This window comes from Micromys minutus (genome assembly GCF_963924665.1).
Source record: "Micromys minutus genome assembly, chromosome: 1".
In the NCBI taxonomy this organism is placed as follows: domain Eukaryota; kingdom Metazoa; phylum Chordata; class Mammalia; order Rodentia; family Muridae; genus Micromys; species Micromys minutus.
Genome location: NC_137969.1, coordinates 58402151 through 58425496, shown reverse-complemented (window position 1 = coordinate 58425496; position 23346 = coordinate 58402151). Strand labels below are relative to the sequence as shown.

Genomic DNA, 23346 nt, shown 5'->3' with positions numbered 1-23346 from the left:
CAAGGCTCCTCTCCCTAGATTTTTAGGACTACATCACGTTGCTCTGCTCCGTGCTCTCCCAAAGGCTCAGCTGGTTACTGGGGGCTCAACGGTTTAATTAAGCTCTGCCCTTGACCTCCTTCGTGCCGCACCATATGGAAGGCTGGTGCTTTTATCGGACTGTCTCTCTTCTTTGTTGTTTTCTGGGTCAGACGTTTGTTTTCAAGAGTAGATTTGTTTTGTTTTGTTTTCTAATCACAGGGGGAGGGATGTAGCCGATGTCTTATGGGTCGGCCAAAAGCAACTGCTGTCCAAACAAATCTTGTCAGCCCTCACCCCTGAGCTGCATATGCTCACTCAAAAGGCATTTATTTTATTTTATAATTTTTTTTTTTGCTAAACCTATTATTTACCCTGTGCCTGATTCAAACAATCATCATCCTGTTCATTCAAATAATCAGTATTTCCTGTATGTGTCCCAATAGTCCCAACTCATTCTTGTTTAGTTTGCTATACCTTCAATGTTTTATGCTAATTTCCCTGTGCTTCTCTTAAATAGTTCCAAGTTCCAGAGATGCTTGTGTTAAGTGGCTACATGACTCTCCCAGTTACTGTCTTAAAAAAAAAAAAAAAAGAAACCACCTCAGATTTATACTCAGGCATTCTGTAGCTTAGGATCTGGAAAGAACAGGGTGTGAACAGCCTTCCCTGGACATAGTGTCTCAGGTTTCACCTGGGGGTGCTCAAAGGCTGGGGGTGGCCTGGTGGACATCTGGCATTTGGCCTGGTAGGTCCTGATGTTCAGGACTGCTGCCCAGAGAGCCTCTCATAAAAAAAATTTGGTGTGGTTTCCTCATGCTTGACCAGCCTCAGGACATGGCTGGGAGTGGCACAGGATTCTAAGCACAAGAGAGTATTTCAACAATCAAAGTTGAAGCATCATTGTCTCCTTAAACCAGGGACTGTGGTGATAAGACAGAAAGGGTGTTGTACCTACAGACCTCCACATCTGTGGGGGGGTGGGGTAGGTAGAGGCATGAAAGTCACTGTGTGGAGGCAAAGGTGAAAAGGAAGTATCTTTACAAAACGTTCTGCACAGCCTCCCCAACTGCACAGTTTACATCCTGTCCATGTGCACAATGCACTCGTCTCTCCTACAGATTCCCGAAAGCCTATTGGATATGGCAAAAGCTCCAAGTCTGATCTGAGCATCCTAGGTGACCCTGAGATGCAGATTCCACAGATTGAGCTCCTTAAGGGTTTCCCTATGGCTGAAAGATCTCTGAACTAAAGGAGCAAACTGCCTGCCCACCATATACACAAACATCCAGGAAGCGAGGAGGAACAGGCACTGATACTGGAGCCATGCCCCAGCTGTATTTATTTTAGATTGCACCCACACCTTTAGAGTGCCTTAGTTAGGGTTTCATTGTGGTGAAGAAACACCATGACCAAAGCAACTCTTATAAAATTTAATTGGGGGTGGCTTACAGTTTCAGAGGTTTAGTTCATTATCATCATAGTGGGAAGCATGGTACTGGAAGAGCTGAGAGTTCTACAACTTGACCAAAGGCAGTCAGGAGTCTCTCTTCCACATTGGGCAAAGTCTGAGCATAGGACTCTCAAAATCCACCCCCACAATGACATACTTCCTCACAAGGCCACACCTCCTAATAGAGCCACTTTCCATGGGCCAAGCATGTTCAAACTACCTCAAGGGGGATGAATGCTAATTACTTTGTGAGTCTGGTCCTCTCTTCTGGGGTAGAGCATGAGTTGCAGTCCAGATTACTCTCTGAAACCTTGTCTTTCTATTTCTAAAAGACTGCTCTGGTCCCCAGGTTGACCTAATCTAATTCCCTTTGAAGAGTTTTCAGGTAAGGGCACACTTCTTTTTTTCATTTTCTGTTTCTCCCTCTAGCTCACTTTGTTGGGTATTTCTGAAGGAACAAATGACTTACTTTTTAAAAAAATTTCCTTTGTATCAAAGACTGAAGAAAATGATGATGATAATGAATAGTCTCAGAAAGAGAGACTGACCATTAAAATAGCCATTCTTCTGTAAGCAGTGAACTGCTGTGACCTATCAAAACTATTATGTGGTGTACCCATTACTTTGAACCTGTTCCTGTCTCTTCATCATCTCTATCCCCACAGGCTTCTTTGGATTCTTGATATCCCTTGTTATCATCAGAGTGTGTTGGAGAATTAACCTCCTTGGTCCACTTCCTGACCTCCACCCCAATACCCAGGTCACGTCTTACATCTGCTATTTTCCCTCTCCAAGAGTTCAGGCCTTTGTGAGCAGGCAAGTCTGAAAAAGCATTCCCAGAAGAGGCGTTGTAAATCCCTGATTCTATGTGGGGGTAGATTGAATGAATGGCCAGAGGGCTGCTTCTGACATCCTCCCTCTTTTTCTGGGTGCTAGCACTCAGTCACTGAGTCCCCGGGACCAGCCCTACTCTGCCTTACAATCTACCACCCCACTCCTTAAACTCCAGAAACTGTATTCAGCATGCTCTTCTGTCTGTTTGTTGTAGAAAACTTCAACATCTCTCTTTTTGCTACGAAGTTACTTCTAAATTCCTCCTTTCACATCCTACTGAAAGAAAAAAGCCAATTGTGTCTTTCCTGAGCTCACTACTCATTACCAGCTCCCTAAGGCTTCATGGTACATTTCAGATTTCTTAGCATGGCACACAAAGCCCTCTGGCATGCTCATAATCTGGTCATAATCATTATACGTATCTCAAGATATTTACCCTCATTTTCATGTTTTAGTTATTAAAGTAACTATTAAAGAGAACGGCCTGCTGGCTTTGTGCCATGTGCCAGTAATCGAAGCCTGAGGAGGCAAAGGCAGGAAGATTGATGTTTGAAGCCAGCCTGGGCTACATAGAGAAACCCTGTCTTAGAAAGAAAAAAAAAAAAAAAAAAACAGGGAATTGGCATGGCTCAGTGGTCAAGAGCATTGGCCTCTGCTCTTCCAGAGGACATGGGTTCAATTCCCAGCAACCATGTGTCAGCTCACAACCGTCTGCAACTCCAATATCAAGGATCGTATTTTCTCTTCTGACTTTATGGATGCTAAACACTCATGTGGTACACAGACATACATGCAGGCTGAACACATACATAACAACATCCAAAAAATGTTAGGAACACACAAAACAATGAACCAATAAACTGGTAGGATTAACTTGTTATCTTCCTTTCAAAAAGCCTACAAATAATCTAGTCCAGAGTACAGAAGACAGGCTTCTAAAATTTTAATATTTAATAAATATTAAATTGAATCCATCTGGGCAACAAGGTCATGAATAAGATCTTTGTGTTTTCTTCATTCCTCTTTCTGTTCCTTCCCTCTTCTCTTCCCATCTCCTCTTTCTTTAAATATAACCCAGGACTTTATATGCTAGACAGGTTCTACCTCAAGGCCAAGCTCACGGAGACAAGAACAGGAGCTCCCCTTCCTTCAATTCATTTAGAAGGGGCTTGACCATGGATGACCTCTACACGGAAGAGCTGTCTGGAACCAAGTGCCCATCCCTTAACCAAGCCCTGTAGTCAAGGGTGAGGAACCCTGATTAGCTCACTCTGGTTTAATTTTTTGTTACCTGAGATAGGCAATATACAGGGTGGGGAAGGTTTTACTTTTGCCTCACGATTTAAAAAGTATCAATTCATGGTTGCTTGGCCCCATGGCTTTGCCTCTGTAGTGACTTAGCATATGATGTCAGGGACCCCAAAAGAGAAAGGCTCTGGTGTCTCATCTCTTAAGACCCAGTGAAGTTTGGGGACTGCTGTGTATAACTATAGTACCGGTCTCTTTGTCCAAGGTGACCGAATCTTCTCAAAAGGAGGCAGGGAAGACTGTCTAGGAAACCTGAACTTTTTTTTTTTTAAGATTTATTTATTTATTTATTTATTTATTTATTTATTTATTTATTTATTATATATAAGTACTCTTTAGCTGTCTTCAGACACACCAAAAGAGAGCATTAAATCTCATTACAGATGGTTGTGAGCCACCATGTGGTTGCTGGGATTTGAACTCAGACCCTCTGGAAGAGCAGCCAGTTCTCTTAACGGTTGAGCCATCTCTCCAGCTCCCCACAATCTGAACTCTTTGCTGACCCATTTAAAATGCTGGGCTTCCCTTCTACAACAGTGTGGACAAAGTGTCTTGTTTCATGGTTATCCCTGCAGCAAAGCCTTCACGTGTCTGCTTCCTTGTACCTTCATGACCTGATGGTTGAAGCAACCATGTAGAGAAAGTGGTACAAAGTTTTTATCTGTATCTTATGGATTAGAAATCCAAGGCTCGAGAAGCTGGGGCTCTTCTGGGCTGTATAACATCTTTGTGCCAGAGAGTAAGGATTGCATTCATCTCCAGACCTCATTCAAAAATTAAACAGGTTTGTGATGATAGGGAGTCGTATCTTCCCTCTCTGCATTTCCTCTCATGATGGTTGACCAGCAGTCATACACCAAAGATCAGCAGTCATAACTGAGAAACCTAGGGTAGAGATTTGTAATACATTTATTTTAAATCTGTGTTTTAGAAAATAAACTACATATGCATGTCTGGTGTGCTCCCCTTTGCACACTCTTGCCTTCAGAACACAGGAGAAGGCATATGATCACCTGAGTCCCACGTGAGGACTCATAATCAAGTTGCAATCTACCTCATGTGGGTGCTTAGATCTTCTAGAGCAGTACAAGGTCTTCACTAAGCCATCTTTCCAACCCCCAGTCAACCTTAGGCTTTTGGTGTTGTTGCTACTGCTATTGTTAATAGTGTTTGCAGTGGTGGTGCAGAAATTGAACACAGGGTTTAACATATGCCAGGCCGGCTTTATGCCACTGAGCTACATTTTCTAACCCTTTAAATATGATCCGCACTAACCAGTAACTAGTTAGTTCTGAGCCAATTAAACTAATGAGGTTAATTGGGCCAAGGCAAAGTAGATGAATTTATGAAAAAACGTAACGTTCTAAATACCTCTCAAAGACACCCTGCCATGTTACTTATTCAGTGGAAGTCAAGTTCTGGGGAGGTTGGTGATGAGAGGCTGCCTGCCAGTCAGCACATGTGCTGTTTTATTTGATTACCATAGAAGAGGGTGATGTACTATGTCCAGATCATAAGGGGGAGCACAAGTGACATACAGGTTCACATCTGACAGAGCTGGGACCGGGTCTGAGACCGTCACATGTCCTCATGCTTTTCCACGGATATGTAACCCATGCATTGGGTACATGGAGGCATTTGTCAGGAGGTTTTCTCCAACTAAAGTTTTTGAGACAATGTTTCCCTATTTTGCCTAGGATGGTGTGACACATCTAGTCACTCTGCAGCACAGGCTGACTGAAGCTTGTGACCCTTCTATCTTTGCTCCCAAGTGCTGGGGTGTACACACATTCACTGTCACACTCAGCCAACAGGGAATTATTAGAACATGTATTTCTCATGATTTCCTATGTAATGGGTAAGCCTAGCAGCGGAGAAAGCCGATTGTGTGAGTTATTTCTGATGGCTTCAAATAGCTCATACAATCTTTTTGTAAATTATGAAACGATACAGAATTTTACTTGTCATTAAGACTATGGTTTTGAATAAACACCAAGACAGCATCTTCTATTTTTTTAATAAAGTTTGAGGATTATTTCTCCTTTGTTTGAATTAGAAGTCTCATAGCTGACTACTTCCTCTGCACCCCTCACACGTCATGTGATATCAGTATGTAGTGTTGAACTGTGAATGGGAAGTGTTTTCTAACTTCCTGGTTTAGTCTCTAATGTGCTCCTCTTCTTCCTCTAGTCACAAATCATGCCCACACCTCCTCAGGCCTTGCGCACAAAAGATCCCCATTAGCTATTCTCATTGCTGTGAGGAACACCCAACAAATGCCAGTTCAGAAAGGAAGGGTTGGTTTGAACTGAGACTTTGAGGATCAACATCCCAGTGAAAAAGTCATGCAGCAAGAGACAAGGCTGCTGGTCTCTGAGCCCCGGTTAGGAATCATTGAGAATTCCACACCCTACCCAACCCCCTTTCTCCTGTCAAGTAGCCTAGGCTTAACTTACCACTGTGGTCAACTCCATCTAGATCCTTTGTCATATAAAGTATTTCCTAAGTGGTTCTAGTTCCTTCTGAGTTAATAAGCATTAGTCACCATTGTAGTGACTTTCTGGGCTGCTCTTGTTACCTGGAGAAGGGATGAGTCCTGCAGTCCAAAGTCACAGTGTCTATAACCACAGGTGAATTCCAGATAGCCTCCATTCTCAGGGGACAGGCCAAAGGACTCGTTCAGTTTTATCAATGACCTGTTCAAAGTGATGCTCACTGCTGGCTGGCTTCATGCTGTTCACATCTCACAGGTCTGTCATAAAAAAAAAATGAGTTATCACATCAGCTCAAGAATCTCTCAAATGTGGTGTGTTCTGAAACACTTTGAGGGAAAACCTCCATTGCCCTCAGTGCTCTGTACAAATCTGTAACAAAAACAAAACAAAACATCAAAACCTACAACAACACCCCCCCACACCCAAAACAAACACCTCAGCCCAGAAGTGGTGGCAAATGACTTTAATCCCAGCACTCAGGAGGCAGAGGCAATCAGATCTCTGAGTTCAAGACCAGTCTGGTCTGGTCTACAGAGTGATTTCTAGGACAAGCAGGGTTATACAGAGCAATCCTGTATTCAAAAAAATGAGAAAGGTGGGGGAGGGAGAGAAGAAAGGAAACTCAGTGGCCAATGACAAGGGGCTCCATGGTTTCTATCTGTGGAAGTACTGTCATTTCAATGACTTGTTCCCTAGAGTTGCAGGGACTTCAAAGGGTCATATTTGTGTGTGTGTGTGTGTGTGTGTGTGTGTGTGTGTGTGGTTGTCAGAGGACAGTTTGCTCAGGTCTTCACTTTTACCAGTGAAGAGCCTTACCTGCTGAGCAACCCTACCAGCCCTGAAATGGTTTCCTAATGTTTATATAAAGTCTCTGCTTCTTATACGAAGTTGTTAGCAAATCTTTAAAGTTGTCCTAGATGTCACCACAGACCAGGGTGACAGTGTTACAGTGTTTGTAACACAGAGGATCCCAGCTAGCCTGGCTTCTATGCCTTCAAATGCATCAGAGAGAGCAAAGCCCTGAGTCCTTTGGAGAAAGAACTATCCACTCCTCCCCACAGGGCTGCACAACTCGGGGGAGGAGTTATTCATGAGCACTTACTTCTTCATGGATCTGCATTTCCCTCTGTGAGTCTCACAAAAGCCCATGAGTTAGACCCTGTTACCACTAGGGCACTAATGAGGAAGAAGTGAGGACCCTGCCCAGGTCACATGACTTGTAACTGACAGCAGAGCTCAAATTTAGTTCCAAGTTAGCCCAACTTCAAAGACCATGGCTGGTTGACTTAGTTTTTAATGTTCACATTTATTTATGCATGTGGCTTGTGTGTGTGTCTATGTATGTCTGTGTGTATCTGTGTCTCTTTCTGTGTCTATGTGTCTATATATGTATGGTGTGTGTCTGAGTTTGTGTATCTATGTGTGTGTGTCTATCTGTGTGTGTGGTGTATCTGTCTGTGTGTCTGTGTCTCTGTGTGTGTGTCTCTGTGTGTGGTGTGTCTGTGTGTCTACCTCTATGTGTGTGTGTGTGTGTGTGTGTGTTTGTATGTATGTGTATGGTATGTGTCTCTGTTTCTGGGTTTGAGTGTCTGTGTGTCTATCTCTGTATGTGTGTGTGGTATGTGTCTATGTGTGTTGTATGTCTGTCTTTGTGTCTGTGTATGTATCTGTGTGTCTATCTCGTATGTGTGTGGTGTGTGTCTGTGTGTCTGTGTCTCTGTGTGTGTCTGTGTCTATCTCTCTGTGTGTGAGATGTGTGTCTGTGTCTATCTGTATGTGTGTGTCATGTGTGTCTGTATGTGTCTGTCTCTCTTTATCTGTGTCTATGGTTTATCTGTGTGTGTGTGGTGTGTCTGTTTGTGTCTGTTTCTGTGTGTGTCTGTGTATATCAAGTGTGTCAGTGTACATGAATGGGTGGAGGTCAGAGGCCAGTTTATGGGAGTCAGTTCTCTCCTCTCACCTTGTAGGTTTCCAGGATTGGACTCAGGTCATCAGGCTTAGTGCCAAGTTCCTGTACCTGCTGAACTCTTATTAGCTGACTTACTTAGTTTTAAAGTCACATTTTAAAAACTGATATATAAAAACAAAATGCAAATGTAGAAAGAATTGTGAGTATAATAATCCCTGAATTTATGCACTGTACTTCGTCAAGTTTTGGGCCATCAAAACAGGAATTTATAATCCAGCATCAGGAGGTTAACACAGGAAGACTGAGTTCGAAGCCAGCCTGGCTACACAGCAAGAGCAAAAAGAAGTAAATAAAATGCTGCTTGTTTAAAACAAAAGTATTTTTAAAAAATCAGTCTGGTGTAAATGAAGAAAATAAGCTTCATGCATTCTCCGGCCAGGTTGGAGCTCACGCCTGACGTTTTCAGACTGTATGATCTTGCCTTGGGTTAAAACCTCGGGGCTTCAACTTCTTTGGCAATAAAGTAGTTTGTAATAAAACAGTATTTAGTAAGCTCAGGGATGCTGGGAGGTGCAGTGGGCTAACAATGCCTGTAAATGCTCCATCCAGGGCTCCGAAGAGAAGCTCGGTACACACAGCACTGTGGGAATATACACTGTAAAGGCGGCCTGTGTGTCTGCCAAGTAACTCAGGCCATATAATGGAAATTAATCGAAACATACATGGGGGCTGCAGCAAGGACCCAGGCAGTAATGTGCTCTTTGTGCAGGAGTGAGGGCCTGAGTTCAATCCCTAACAACCATGTGACAAGCTCAGCAGAGTCTAAGCTTGTGATCTCAGTGCTGGAGAACTGTAGGCAGGTGGCTTTCTGCAGCTCCTGGCCTGCCAACCTAGCTAAACACAAAGTTTTGGGTTCAGTGAGATACTATGCTCTCCCTACCCTCAGCTCCCTGCCCCCCAAAGCAGAACTGATTGAGGAAGACAGTCTTAACCACACGAGTGTAGATGTACACACACATCTATGCAAACATAACATGTTACATACACCACACACACACAACATACACACACAACACACACACCACACACATCACACACACCACACACCACACACACACACACACACAACATACACACACACAACACACACATCACACACACCACACACCACACACACACACACACACACAACACACACACCACACACCACACACACACACGCACACACACACACCACACACCACACACACACACGCACACACACACAACATACACACACACACACACAACACACACATCACACACACCACACACACACACACACACACACAACACACACACCACACACCACACACACACACGCACACACACACACCACACACCACACACACACACACACACACACACACACTCCACTTTTCTACAGCACATTTTATTGGCAGTGTCTGGAACTCTTACCTTTCTTTATGGTCAGGAACTGGCTGAAGACACCTGTGACAACTCCTGGTCCTCAGTCTCTGGCTTCCTAGTCCTTTTTGTCTTGCTCCTGGGCCAGTGACCCAATTCTTATCTGCCTTGGCTGGGAGAATGACTCACCAGGAGGCACAAGTGATATGTTTCTGCTGATTTCTAATTTTTTTTTTTAGCTGTGAATGACTGAGAAATGCAATTAGCAGGGAAGGAACATTTTAGCTCTGCCAGTTTTTTTTTTTTCAGTGTCTGGATTTGAACCCAGGTCCCTGCATGTGCTAGGCGACTGAACTGTACTCCAGGATTCATTCCACTTGCTGTCATATGTCACATGTTTTAGAGGTTCCATGGTTTGAAGTTTTGTACTGGGAAGGGTACTTGATACATCTCCAGTGTGTGTTAGCGTTCCCTCTGTTGACTAGTAGCGATTCTACTACGTGTGTGCTGGATCACTGCTAATGACAACAGAACTATAGCATTTATTAGGTGCTTGCTGCACACTAAGTACTGTTTGAAGCACTTTGCACATTAATTGTTTAATCCTTACTGTACAGTCTTTGATCCCCCTATACTGCAATGAAGACAGACCAAGAGGATAAGGGATGTGCCCAAGTCTATGTAGCTTACAGCCGCCGTTGTCTTCATCTTAGTTGTTCATCTAGATTATTTATGATCTATTACTTTTTAAAAAGAATTCCCCCAGGTTCTTAGTGTATAGATATTTCTCCTGGAAATATTTATTTATTCATTTATTTAAGGCCAGCCTCATGATTACAGTCATGTGCTATCTGCTGGATAAAGAGGAGTATCATTAAGTTCCTTGCACTTGGGCATCTAGTCACAAGATAGGACCTTTCGATCAGGGGTATTTTAATACTGTTTAGCGGGACCTTCATAGAATATAAGGAAATAGAGGCATGCTTCAAGATTTAGACCATGGATGTTGTTATGCAGGCTACCCTGGTTAGGCACAGGAGGGCACAAAATGAAACAAAAAGGAGAGGGGTAGTTTGGAAAGGTAGTTCAACAGATAAAAGTGTTTGACACCAAGCCTGATAGTCTGAATTCAATCCCAGAGACTGCCATGTAGAAATGAGAGAATCAACTCTGACCTCTTGTAAGCTGTAGCATGCAGGCCATAGATGAACATAACATACCCCCTCCCCGACACACACCCACACACACAAAATAAGATGTGATTGGAAACTAAACAAACGAGTTCAGGAGAAGACTCAGAGGGAAGAGGTGGCCTCACAAGGGATAAGATGACCAGAGGGTGGGGACTGCAAAAAATCCCCGGTGCATGCCCGGGTGGCAAGAATAAATTCAATCCAAATTATTATTATTATTATTATTATTATTATTATTATTATTATTATTATGTTTTGTCAATGGATTCCAGTCTCAAGCTACTCCTCTAGAACATTTGAGAGTAAATGCCTGCACCTCTGTGCCTTGCTGGTGGCTTTGTTTTGAGGAAGGTATTGGATGCATTTCCAAGCTCCTAACCTGTCCATTTTCTCCATGTGTGTGGTTAAAGCTTGTGGGGAGACATAAATAGAGGTTACTATGCTTTGCCTTCAGACCCTTCACTTATCTTGTTAGGGTTTTACTGCCCCTTCAGTCCTGGGCTGTCAACTGCAACTGAGGTTGCACCTTCACCAACCAGCTTCTCACAGTGCCAGGTCTCGGCTGCTCTCCATGACCTCTTCACACCTTCAAAAGCAGTACCACCTGGGTGATTCTTACACATCACCAAGTCCAGCTGCAGCATGAGGTACAACCTTGGCTATCTCTGGAACACAGCTTCTTTGTGCTCTCAGAAAACATTTCCCAGATTTCACCTAAGTGATGCTGGTCTCTTCGTAATCACCATTAATTTCTTAGCTCCAGCTGACCAGCATCAATAGTCCCAGTTTTGTTCTTGACTCTAAAGCCAGAGCCACACGGTGAAGTTGCCAAGTTCTGCTTGCTGGAGCTAGAACATGGCCCCTTGTTCTATTACATTAGTACCAGCTTTCTGTTTTCAACTCCTTCACTGCCTGAGCTTGGCTGTCCAGGAACTTGTTCTCTATACTAACTTTGAACTCAGATCTGCATGCCTGTCTTCTAGCACTGGTATTAAAGGTGTAGTCCACCAAGCCTGAACTTAAGTTTTTCTTCACCTAGAACTTGCTCTGTTCTAAGCTGGTCTTGAGCTCAGAGATCTGCTAGGTTTTGCCTCCTGGGATTAAAGTGCCTGAACCTAAATTTAGCTGGGTGGGAGCTTGCCCCAAGATCACCACTCTCAACTGCATATTAAGATTCTTCTTCTTTGAGACCTCTAGAGCCAGGCTTCCACAGTTTAAATCACCCTCAGCAACAAAGTCTTCCATATTCCTACTGAGATGGCCCATGAAGCCTCACTTAAAGCATTCTACTGTCCAAAGTCCCCAAAACCACATTCTTCCAAACCAAAGCATGGTCAGGCCTATTACATCAATACCCCAGAGGATGGTACCAACTTCTGTCTTAGGGTTTTATTGCTGAGAACAGACACCATGACAAAGGTAACTCATAGACAATATTTAATTGGGGCTGGCTTACAGATACAGAGGTTCAGTCCATTATCATCAAAGTGGAAGCATGGCAGAGTCCAGGCAGGCATGGTACAGGCAGAACTGAGAATTCAACATCTTCATCTGAAGGCTGCTAATAGAAGACTAGCTTCCAGGCAGCCAGTATGAGGACATTAAAGCTCATGCCCACAGCGACATACTTACTCCTATAAGGCCACATCTCCTAATGATGCTAAGCCCTAAGACAATCATATACAAACCATTACACCACTGAAGTGACCAAGTGCAAATACCCTTTCTGAAGGGGCTGCAGTGTAGACTGTTTTGAGTCCAGGACATGTTTCCTTTGAATGACTGTCACTTGGAACAGGGCCTATTTGGAAAAAAGATTTGGGTCAATTGAATTATGAGTATAGGGTCACCCACAGGGCAGTAGAAATTCTTTCCAACAATGAAAGGAGAACAAACCTAGCTTCTTTGATGATCGAGGGACACAAAGAATCCCAGTCTTGGGAGGCTGTACCACTGTTCCATGCTAATGCTTACAGCAGCGTGGCAGCCATGTGCCCTGGGCTTGTCTGCCTTCCTCTTCTCTGTAGATAGATCGACTCAGAGACCCCAAAAAGGGAGATGGTGATATTGTGCTGCTATAAGGGGGTAACAGGATTCGTGGTCTTTGTGAAACAGAAAGGATAAAGGGTTTTGCTTGTGGGTTCTGGGATCGGTGTTAAAGTAAGGGTGAGATACTATTTAACCAAAGGGAAAGCAGGAAACACCTTTAAGGGCACTAGGCTCCACCAGCTCATATGGAATCTGCCCTGCGACTCGCATCTGGGCACGTAGGCAGCCGTGTGCACACCCACTCCAGCCCAGGTCCTTATCCACTGCATGCACAGATCTGTAGAACCCAAGGGAGGGGGTGGGGTGGAGTTGGGGGAGCGGAACCATCTCATCTCCCTCTCTCTCTCTCTCTCTCTCTCTCTCTCTCTCTCTCTCTCTCTCTCTGAGAGGGTGGAGGTGGGGATTTAAGAAGATTGGCATCCCGATGCGCCCCTCCTCTCAGCAGATCCTGACTCCAGCCCAGACCTAGAAGGAGACACAGGACGGTGGCTACCAGCCAAATCAGGCTTGGGCGGTGAAGGAGGAGGGGCAGGGGCCCCGGGAGGTGGCCTTTGCGACTCTGGGGCCACTCCTGCAGACTCTGGTCCCGCGAGCGCGAGCTGGAGGCATAAAAGGCCCGGGAGGCTAGGGCGGGCCTGCGGCGGGAGGTGGGCTCCAGATCCCCCCTCCCAACCTGTTGCCGGGCGCAGCGGGTTGTAGAGATGGGCCGTTACTCTGGCAAGACATGCCGGCTGCTGTTCATGCTGGTGCTCACCACAGCCTTCTTCGTGGCCGAGCTGGTGTCGGGTTACCTGGGCAACTCCATCGCACTGCTCTCGGACTCGTTCAACATGCTGTCTGACTTGATCTCGCTGTGCGTGGGCCTGGGCTCCGGCTACATCGCGCGGCGGAGTCCCAGCGGCTCCAGTGCCACCTACGGCTACGTGCGGGCCGAAGTGGTGGGCGCGCTCAGCAACGCAGTCTTCCTTACTGCTCTCTGTTTCACCATCTTCGTGGAGGCCGTGTTGCGCCTCGCGCGGCCCGAGCGCATCGACGACCCCGAGCTGGTGCTCATTGTGGGCGCCCTGGGGCTTGCAGTCAACGTGGTGGGGCTGCTCATCTTCCAAGACTGCGGCGCCTGCTTCTCCCGCTGCGCGCGGGCCCGCCGGACCCGCCCTTCGCAGCCGCCGCACCAGGGGGACCCTTGTGGCGCTTTGGGGTGTCCTCAAGAGGCTGCGACAGCCACTACCCTAGGCTCAGGCACAGCCGTGACTCTCCGAGGGGCCTCGGCCGGAAGAAAGCAGCAGGAGGGCGCGACCGTGTTCTCGAATGTAGCAGGTGCCTTTCAGTTGCATCCTTCCGGACTGGGACCACTTTGTTCTCCCCTCAATTCTCCGTCCTCCTCCTCCCTCCTCCTGGCATCTGGATCCCTTTACTCATCCCCTACTTCTTCTTCGGCTTGTTTTCCTGACGTATTAAAAAGCCCCTTCGCAGCCTGTTCTGCTCCTATTCTAACTTAATTCTCCATCTTTCCCTCTCTCCTCCCCGTTCTCCTTCCTGGCTTGCCTTTCTCCCGCCCCCTCCCCGCCCCGATCTCCCCCTCCCTCCTCTCCTCCTGCAGTCCTTATCTTACCCTCTCCTGTGGCAGTGTTGATCTGGGAAATCAATTCTTAACTATTGGGCAACAGAGCCTTTCTTATCCTGCCCTCTTCTTTGGTGTGTTTCCTGGATGTGTTTCCTCTCCTGACAGCTACAAAGGCGTCAGGGCTATCCTCTGCTTCTTGGATACTGAGGATCTGGGGGATAGATGTAGGCTTATCCTTGTTCTGTTTTAAATTTGAAAGCTGTGTGTGTGAAGTCCAAGGGTGGACCTCAGGCTTCCTCTGGGTTAAAAGGTACCTATTTGGGCTGAGTTTGGGAGAGGCGGGGACTCCTGTATGCTAAGAGAAACTGAAAATAACAAAACCGCATTTTGAGTTCATTGGTTCTTTTTGTTTGTAGAACTCATACACAACACAAGGTTTCTTCTTTGAATGCAGGTGATTCCCTGAACACCCAGAATGAACCAGAAGAGACCACGAAAAAAGAGAAGAAGTCCGAAGCACTGAACATCAGAGGTAGGCTTGTCTTTGGGCTAGCTTGGGCTCCTTTCCCTGACTCACAGGACTGTGCTGTGAGTACTTCTGCTTTTAGGAAGGCAACAGTGTGCTGGGATGTCGGTCAGTTACCTGCAGACTATGACCCTTTCCTCTTGCCTAATCATTGCATTGATTTCGAGGTAGACGCTAGTTGCTAATGATTTATCTTTGCTCCAATTAAGCCACGCTACAGCTGCCTGTTCCAGGGCTGAACAGATCAGTGCCATGTTCTTCTGAGTTACATATGTGTCATGTTCTCCTGAGCTTCACATATCAGTGTCAAAACCTCCTGATTGCTACATAAGTGTCATGTCCCTAAATCTTCCTTTCATGTTCTCCTAAGTTCCACAGAGTGTTACATTCTACTGAGTACCAAATAATAATGCCATGTTCTCCTGACCTCCACACATGTAGCATGTTCCCCAGATCTCCACATATCAATGCCATGTTCTACTGACCTCTACATTTGTGTCATGTTCTCATCTCCACATATGTATCATGTTCTTTAGATCCCCACATATTGATGTCATGTTCTTTAGACTTCTACATATGTGTCATGCTATTTTCTTATCCACAGATGTGTCCTGTTCTCCTGATGGCCACATACCAGTGTCATTTCCTCCTGGCCATCACATTATCAGTGAAATGTTTTCTTGAGCTCATGTGAATACCATGTTCTCCCAATCCCTACATATCAGTACCATGTTTCCCTGACCTCCACACATGTGTCATAGTCTCCTCTAATTCACTCATGTATCAGGTTCCCATGACCTCTACATATCAGTGTCAAGTTTGTCTGGTCTCCACACCTCAGTGTCATGTTCTCCTGATCTCCACATATATGTGTCATGTTATCTTCAAATTCACACATGTATCATGTTCTCCTGATCCCCACACATCTGTGTCACATTCTCATGAACTCTACAACTGAGTGTCAGCTTGGTCTGATCTCTACTTAGCAGTGTCCCATTATTGCTACTCTTGGCTGTCTACTTTCACGAATATTACTGACATATGATGCATCTATTTTACAAAGATTGTAGTGTGTGTGTGTGTGTGTGTGTGTGTGTGTGTGTGTGTGTGTGTGTGTGTTAAGGGATGAATAATGTCTTTCTCTTTGTGTAGGCTGGTCTTGAGTTTATGGCAGTCCATTCTCAGCCTCCCAGGGGCTGGGGTTACAGGTGTGGGTCACTCTGCCCAGATAATCCCCAATCTTGACTTTGAGAGTTTGACAAAGATGAAGTGAACTTTCACCTTCATATGATTTAGGAGAAATTTCTATTTGTTTGTGTTTGTGGTTTTTTTGTTTTGTTTTGTTCCATTTTCCTGAGATAGTATATGGCCAAAGGAAGCCATGAAGTCTCTTTGTATCCCAGGCTAGCCTGGAAATCTTCATATAGCCCAGCCTAATCCTGAATTTTCCATCCACCTGCCTCAGCTTTCTGAGTAGTTGGTACCACCATGGCCAGTCACAGGAACTCTTTTAAAAAATATATTTATTTATTATGTGTGCATGTGTAAAATCAGCCTACTCTCTACCATGGGAGGTTTGGGGGTCAGTATACAGTCTTTAGGGTAGGCAGCAGAACCTTTGCTTCTGAACCATCACCATAGGCTGTTTACAGGTGCCCTTAACTTGAACCTGATGATTTGAGACTCTTGACTAGTGTGGTTTTAAGAGGTGTGCTGCATCAGATCAAGAAAGGACCCCCATGAGCACTTGTTTCTAACAAGTGCTGCTGTTGTTGTTGCTGCTGCTGCTGTGGTTGATCCTGTTGTTGATTCTGTTTCTTCTGCTGCTATTGTTGTTACTGATGCTACTGTTACTGTTGCTGCTGCTGTTACTGTTGCTGCTGCTGTTACTGTTGCTGCTGTTGCTGTTACTTACATTGCAGCTGTTCTGGCTCTGAGGAGCAAGATTCTGGCATTCCTTTTTGAAATTCCTTTGTGTCTACATTTTTAATCCTTTTGACCAGATTTCACTGAATTTACTAAATTCTAATTTAATGTACACCTACAGCCCAACATCCAGATCTTTGCTTTTTTTTTTCTGCAATTAATTAAGTAAGACCTTTAGGATCTACAGCTTTAATCATTTCATGTAGAATTTTAATTTTATGGGATTGTGACAAATGGCTTTTTTTCTGAAGAGGAGACTTCACCAGCATCCCTGCTCTTCAGGCCTTCCTATACTAAGTACCTTGGAAATAACGGCGTGCCATTGAGAAATAGATGGGAAGGGGGAAGAGGGCTGGGGTTGAGGGGAGCAGAGAACTGGAAGAACCACACTTGATGGGTCATGGTCCTGTCTGCGAGGGCAGTGGCAGAATGCTTGCCTGGCATGCATGAGATGCTGGGCTCCATCCCCCAGTACTGCAACCCTAAAAACAGAAATAAAAGATGAAGGAGGCGCCATCATGCTTGGCTGATTAGGGACTCTGAAGGAGAGCCCCACCCCACACCTGACTCATGGAGTATAATAAAGACATAAACGTTGAAGCCATGTACAGAGGTGTGCTGTCTGCACCCCCAGCACTGAGATACTGAAGCTCCAAGATTTGGAGTTTGAGGCCAGCATAGACTATACATACAAGATAAAGCAAAAGTTTAAAATCATGTAATGTACAGATGCTAGTCTGAAAGAATAATGCATCATTTGCCCAGCTCTGCTTCCTGTGATGCCCTTTGAATGGTGATAGTGAAGTCTCAGTGCCAGATGGTGACATAGTAGGTGACAAGCAGCCCCAGTCTTCCTAGACCATTTCTCTTCCTGGGCTCTCTGAGTCCTGGGTTGCAGACCTGAGATTTTGTTTAACTTTTCCCTTTCCTTCTTTTTAATTAAAATATCTAAAATTAAAATACAATTATATTATTTACCTTTTTAAAATAATTTGCATTACATTTTCTGTGTGTGTGTGTATGTGTGTATGTGAATACATGGGTATGCATGTGGAAATTAGAGCACAGAGGCCATCTTGCAGGAGTCAGTTACTTTACTTTGTCATGTGGGTTCTGGGAATCCACCCCAGGTGCCATTTGCTTGAGCTGTCACATTGTTCTGACCTGAAATTTTGTTTTCTGAGTAGTTGCTATTGTTATTTTGTCTGTCTTAAGATGGTCTCACTATGTAGCTTAGGCTATCCATCCTTCTATCTCAGCCTCTCAAATGTTGAGAGTATAGATATACAACACATACTGGGCCTATGTTTACAAATTCTGACCCACTCGGTGTTCTACCAGAGAGCACGTTTATGAGTTTGGAAGTCCGGATCACTGGTCCTTGTGGGTCTCCATCATTCAGCTCTAAGGTTTACTGGTCTGTCTTCCTTCCTGGCAGGTGTTCTCTTGCATGTGATGGGAGATGCCTTGGGGTCCGTGGTTGTGGTTGTCACAGCCATCATATTCTATGTGCATCCCCTGAGACGTGAAGATCCGTGTAACTGGCAATGCTACATTGACCCCAGCTTGACTGTTGTCATGGTCATCATTATCTTATCATCAGCTTTCCCACTGATCAAGGAGACTGCTGTCATCCTGCTGCAGATGGTCCCCAAGGGAGTCAACATGGAAGAGCTGAGTAAGTAGCCCGCATAGGGCTGGGGAATACTAATGCTCGCACGTTGCTCAGAGGGTTGTGATCACAGAGCACCACGTGATGCAGGCATGCTTCCCGTGGCTTTCAGCCTGGCCTGATAATTCACAGCTCCAGAAACCAAAGGGCCTTTGTAGTTCAAGTCTCTAACTTATTTGCATAGTTTTCAGAATGTTAATTTAGCTTAGGCCAAACCCACTTTTGGGCGACTGACCTCACAACAAAGATGTAATTTAACTTTATCAAGGCCACTCAGCAAGACCTTGAATTTCAAACTCCCCGCCCCAACCTCCCATAAAGATAAGTTATTCACTTGTGATCTAGATAATGCCATCTAGTTACTTAAAATTTATGAACCAGAAAGTACCTTGGTGGGACATTGTACCATAAAAAGGCAGTGTTAAATGGCTCCGGCTCTGTCTAGAGAGATGCCTTCTAATTTGCTTTGCTCATAGAGAGGCTAGATTCTCACCTCAGTTATGTGCCTCAGAGGCTAAACATCTTAGAGACTTTGAATATGTCCCTAGAAGTAGCATTTCTGTTAAGTGCTTTTGATCCATGTTGCTAAACTAGTCCATGTGTCTGTCTGTCTGCCTTTCACCCATCTCTTTATGTATTGATTTATAAATCATCCACCTATTTACCTATCATCTTCTATGTATCTATCTGTCTATCTATCTATCTATCTATCTATCTATCTATCTATCTATCTATCATCTATCTATCTATCATCTATCTATCATCTATCTATCTATCATATATATATATATATATATATACACACATATATATATATATATATATATTATATGCTCATGTATCTGTCTGAGATTAGATCTCTCTGCGTTGTCCTGACTGGCATAGAACTGTCTACGTAGAGCAGGTCAGCCTGGAACTGAATATCCATGTGTAGCCTGGGTTTCTTTAGAAGTTTCTTGGACTGGTCTTGAACATGCAATTTTTTTTTTTTTTTTTTTTTTTTTTTGTTTTAGCCTCTTGAGTTACTTGTCATAGGCTAACACTGTAGGATAGGAAATCAGAGGGAAAGCTGATTATGGGAACATGGAGTTTTGAGGGACAGCTCTTATTCCTGTTGGCCTTGGTAAACACACAGCCTTGGGGGACATGACTAGGCACACAGGCCCCTCTCTTGATTCTAAGTCTCCATTCAGGCACTCACCACTGGCTGTTGTTTGTTTGTAGTGAACCAGCTGTCTACCGTGCCTGGGATTAGCAGTGTGCATGAAGTGCACATCTGGGAACTGATAAGTGGGAAGGTCATTGCCACCTTGCACATTAAGCACCAGAAGGGCACAGAATACCAGGAGGCCAGCAGAAAAATCCGAGAGATCTTCCACCATGCCGGAATCCACAACGTGACCATCCAGTTTGAAACAGTGGACTTGAAGGAAGCCCTGGAGCAGAAGGACTTCTTGATGACCTGCAGTGCCCCCTGTATCTCTCAGAGTTGTGCTAAGAAGCTCTGCTGTCCCCCAGGGACACTGCCTCTGGCTCTAGTCAATGGTTGTGCGGAGCACAATGGTGGGCCCCATCTAGAGTCTTACCGAAGCATAGAAGCTCCAGAAGTGGCCATTGATGTGGCTTTGGATGGCTGTCCAAGGGAGCAGGGACAGACTCTCAGTAAGACTCAAGAGAGACAACATTATGAAAACAGCACTCATTTTTAGTGGGTTCCCACTCAAATCAAACTGTCTGAACAGACACTTTGGTGTCACCAGCTCTGCTTGTGGGAAGAGCTTTGAGGGTGTGTATCCTGTCAGTAGGGTGAGCCATTTGAAATGTTAGTGGAACAAGCCTGCTGATATTCATGTGGTGGATAACCCCTTTCCAGTACCCTGGGCATCTCATGTTTTCTGGGACAGTTTCAGTGCGGACATGAATTTCCTAAAGCAGACTGCCATAGGGTATACATCCGGAGTGTTGAAAGGCTCAGTAACTATGACAAGGGACTCTAAGTGGGTCTTGTCTGTCTTGTGGAGCTGGGGAATTGCATACAGGGTTTGTGCATACTAAGGAACTGCTCTGTGACCGAGATGAACTCTGTAGCCTTTGTTTTCAAACCCCTCAGAACTTCTGGTTGACTCTCAAGTGAGCTCAAAGTTTAAGTGGGTAGAAATACAGTTAAGCACCTTAACTATGTTTTCCTCTCTTCCCCTCAAAGATTATAAAAGATGAACATCAGCTATTTGTGGCACTGCAGAAATGTATACTCTTAAGTCCACTCTTGGACCACGAGAAACAGACACCTAATAAGTAGATGCAAAATGCATAGCAATTAAGATAGAAAGACAGATCCATCTCTTAAGGCAGGAAGTGCCCTCAAAATATTAGGTGGGGTAGGCTTTGCTGGCATGGAGGAAAAGCTTGGTTTTGGACTGTCTCTTTGTTTTGGGAGGCGGCTGATGTTTCCTTCCTGCAACTATGGTGTGCCCCTTCTCCTTTTCTTATTTCTTATTTATCATCTTTGAAAGTTTCCAGGCAGGGTTGTTACCACATGTATAGTTCTGATGATGATTTTCTTGTCCAGAATTTCTCACAGCCTTCTTTTATGATCACATTGATCTGTGTACAGCATTGACCAGGGGGAGATGAATCTTCTGGGGACAGGAGAACACTCATTCTTGCTAAACAAATAAGCTAACTTGCCTTTGCTTCAGTTAGGCATATTTTAAAGTATTTGTTGCAGTTGCCAACTAGTAACTGGGTGGAAAAGTTGATCTCCAAGCGAGAAATGAAAAGTAATTTAGTTGCTGACATTAATATGTTTGGAGGCTCTTAGAGGTTCATGTCTGTGACCCATGTTATGAAGTTCAAATAAATTATGACCTGATTCAGACACATAACTGAACTGGTTTGGTAGAAGAAAGTGCAGAGATGTCTGCCACGTGTTTCTACACCTTGTTTTGGCATCCATGTTTAATCAAAGCCTCAGAGGCATGACATGGGGTGCTTGACGGAGCCAGTAGCTTGTTAGACAAGTTTCAAGGCTCACTGAAAATGGTCTTGTTCTAGGCTTTGATCCTACTGAAAAACTTCACAGGATTCATCAGAAGTGGTAGATGGTCAAAGAAAAGGCAGCCACATTTGTCAGTGCAAGCATCATTTTAAAGAAAATGCCTTTATTGGGCATGGCAGCTCATGCCTGTAATCCCAGCTCCTCAGGAGGCTGAGAGAAAAGACTCACTTGAACCTAGGAATTCAAAACCAGCCCAGGCAAAATAGTGAGACTCATGTGATTTTTTTAAATATTAGTCTGAAATTCGGAGGCTGATGTGCAGCAGTGTATAGGAAAATCTTTGTTCCTTAGAAGCATCCATAAGTAAATAGAAAACTACTTAAAGCCTTTCTAATCTGCAGGAGTTTATTTTGTTGGATTATGTATGCACTTTATAAACTAGGAGAGGAAGAAAGAGGTTTCTCCTTCGGGCATCAAACCTGTGAAGTAGAGGATTCCCTAGGATGCCCAGTGTGGTGACATGCATGCAGATTCTGCCACACCAACCCTGTTTCATGCCTTAGTTGAAGCCAAAGTAGAAATTTGTCTCTATTGTCCAAATCTCAATTCATATCACTGTGCCTTACTCTTAAAGAGAAAAAAAAATTACAATCTCCTTCTGCTAGCTAAAGGAATGTATTTTATGCATGTAAATAACATTCTTTAATTTCTGAAGTACTTTTTTTTCTGGAAAGAAAATACTCTTAGTTCCAACATAATTAAATTTAACCTCAGAAGAATTACCTTGATTGACACTTCATAGCAAACTATAGACAGGAGCCAGTATGAAATAAGGCTTGTTGAAGACATCCAGCATGCATTTACTAATGCATTCAGTGGACAAGCTGAAAGAGTGAGATGCTTTTGCTACATGTTTGTTTTCAACACCTTCAGCCCTGGCTCTCTGGAGTATGTTTTTGTTTGGGGTTTCCTGGATCATTGATTGTCTTGTTTTTTGTTTTGTTTTTAATTCTCTGAAGGAAGAGCACGATTTTTTTCCTCCTTGTGCACCTGGTGGACAAGACAACATAGTTTCTTTGAACCTGGGTAAACACTGACCCTAGGTACCTATCCTGCGTACCTAGGTTCATTCTAGAGCCCCTCCTGCCTTCCTCCTCCCTGCTTGCCTTCCTCAAATCCCCTGGAAGGGGTGGTGTTCAAGTCCAGAGCCTTCAAGGCTGTGAGCCATATGTTCTGCTGATGGGTTACCATCCCCAACCCCAAAGACTAATTTTTTTTTTTTATGGCATGCATCACACCCTCTATGGGACAGGTCATTATTAGGTGTCCTGCATGCTGACTTGTCCTCTGTCCTGCTAGGGGTTTTTCATGCCTTCCGGTTTGTTTCTCCACGGAACACAGCACTTTCTTTTAGAGCTTCAGCACCAGTTACAGGAAAGGATTGCTTTCTTTCCTTTTACATCTTCTGATCTTTAGTTCTAAAAATTGGGGTATTTTTTGACAGTGGATATTATGAACACACACAGGGATACCAGTCTCTATAGTGTACACACACACACACACACACACACACACACACACACCCTGTAAATTAGGAACTTCAAGATTCAGTGGAGTGGGTGTTGGGCAGCGAGTATCTATGTGGACTTGTTGGCATTCTGAGTCGGGTATGTCTGGGACATATATGTGTTCTTTAGTAGCATTGTTGGCTTGTAGTCACAAATCCCAAATCATCCCCTCAACAACCAAAAGTTCCTCTAGACATCGCCATGTATTCCCTGGGGAGAAGTTTGGCACCCATCTCTATTTCCAAACCACTCGCTATCACCATGTTTAAACTTTGTTGATGGACTACTCCACCCCCCAAGCCCAATAGTGTCATCTATTATATAGGACTCATACCCTCCCACTCCCAGACTGGCCTGGATATCTCCAGCCTGCAGCCCCAGCCTCCTGAGTTCAGGGTTTATAGGCATCCGCCACCACACTTAGTT

At 44.5% G+C, this 23346-nt stretch overlaps 1 protein-coding gene across 1 annotated transcript; it reads left to right on the top strand.

The window, feature by feature from the left end:
• Positions 1 to 13367: 13367 nt before the first annotated feature.
• Positions 13368 to 20063, top strand: SLC30A10 (solute carrier family 30 member 10; the record flags this gene model as incomplete). Its single annotated transcript, XM_080923750.1, has 4 exons — positions 13368 to 13983; positions 14685 to 14762; positions 18121 to 18360; positions 19579 to 20063. The coding sequence occupies 4 exons, from the start codon at positions 13368 to 13370 to the stop codon at positions 20061 to 20063; spliced, it is 1419 nt and encodes a 472-aa protein (XP_080779876.1).
• Between the last annotated feature and the right edge of the window lie 3283 nt (positions 20064 to 23346).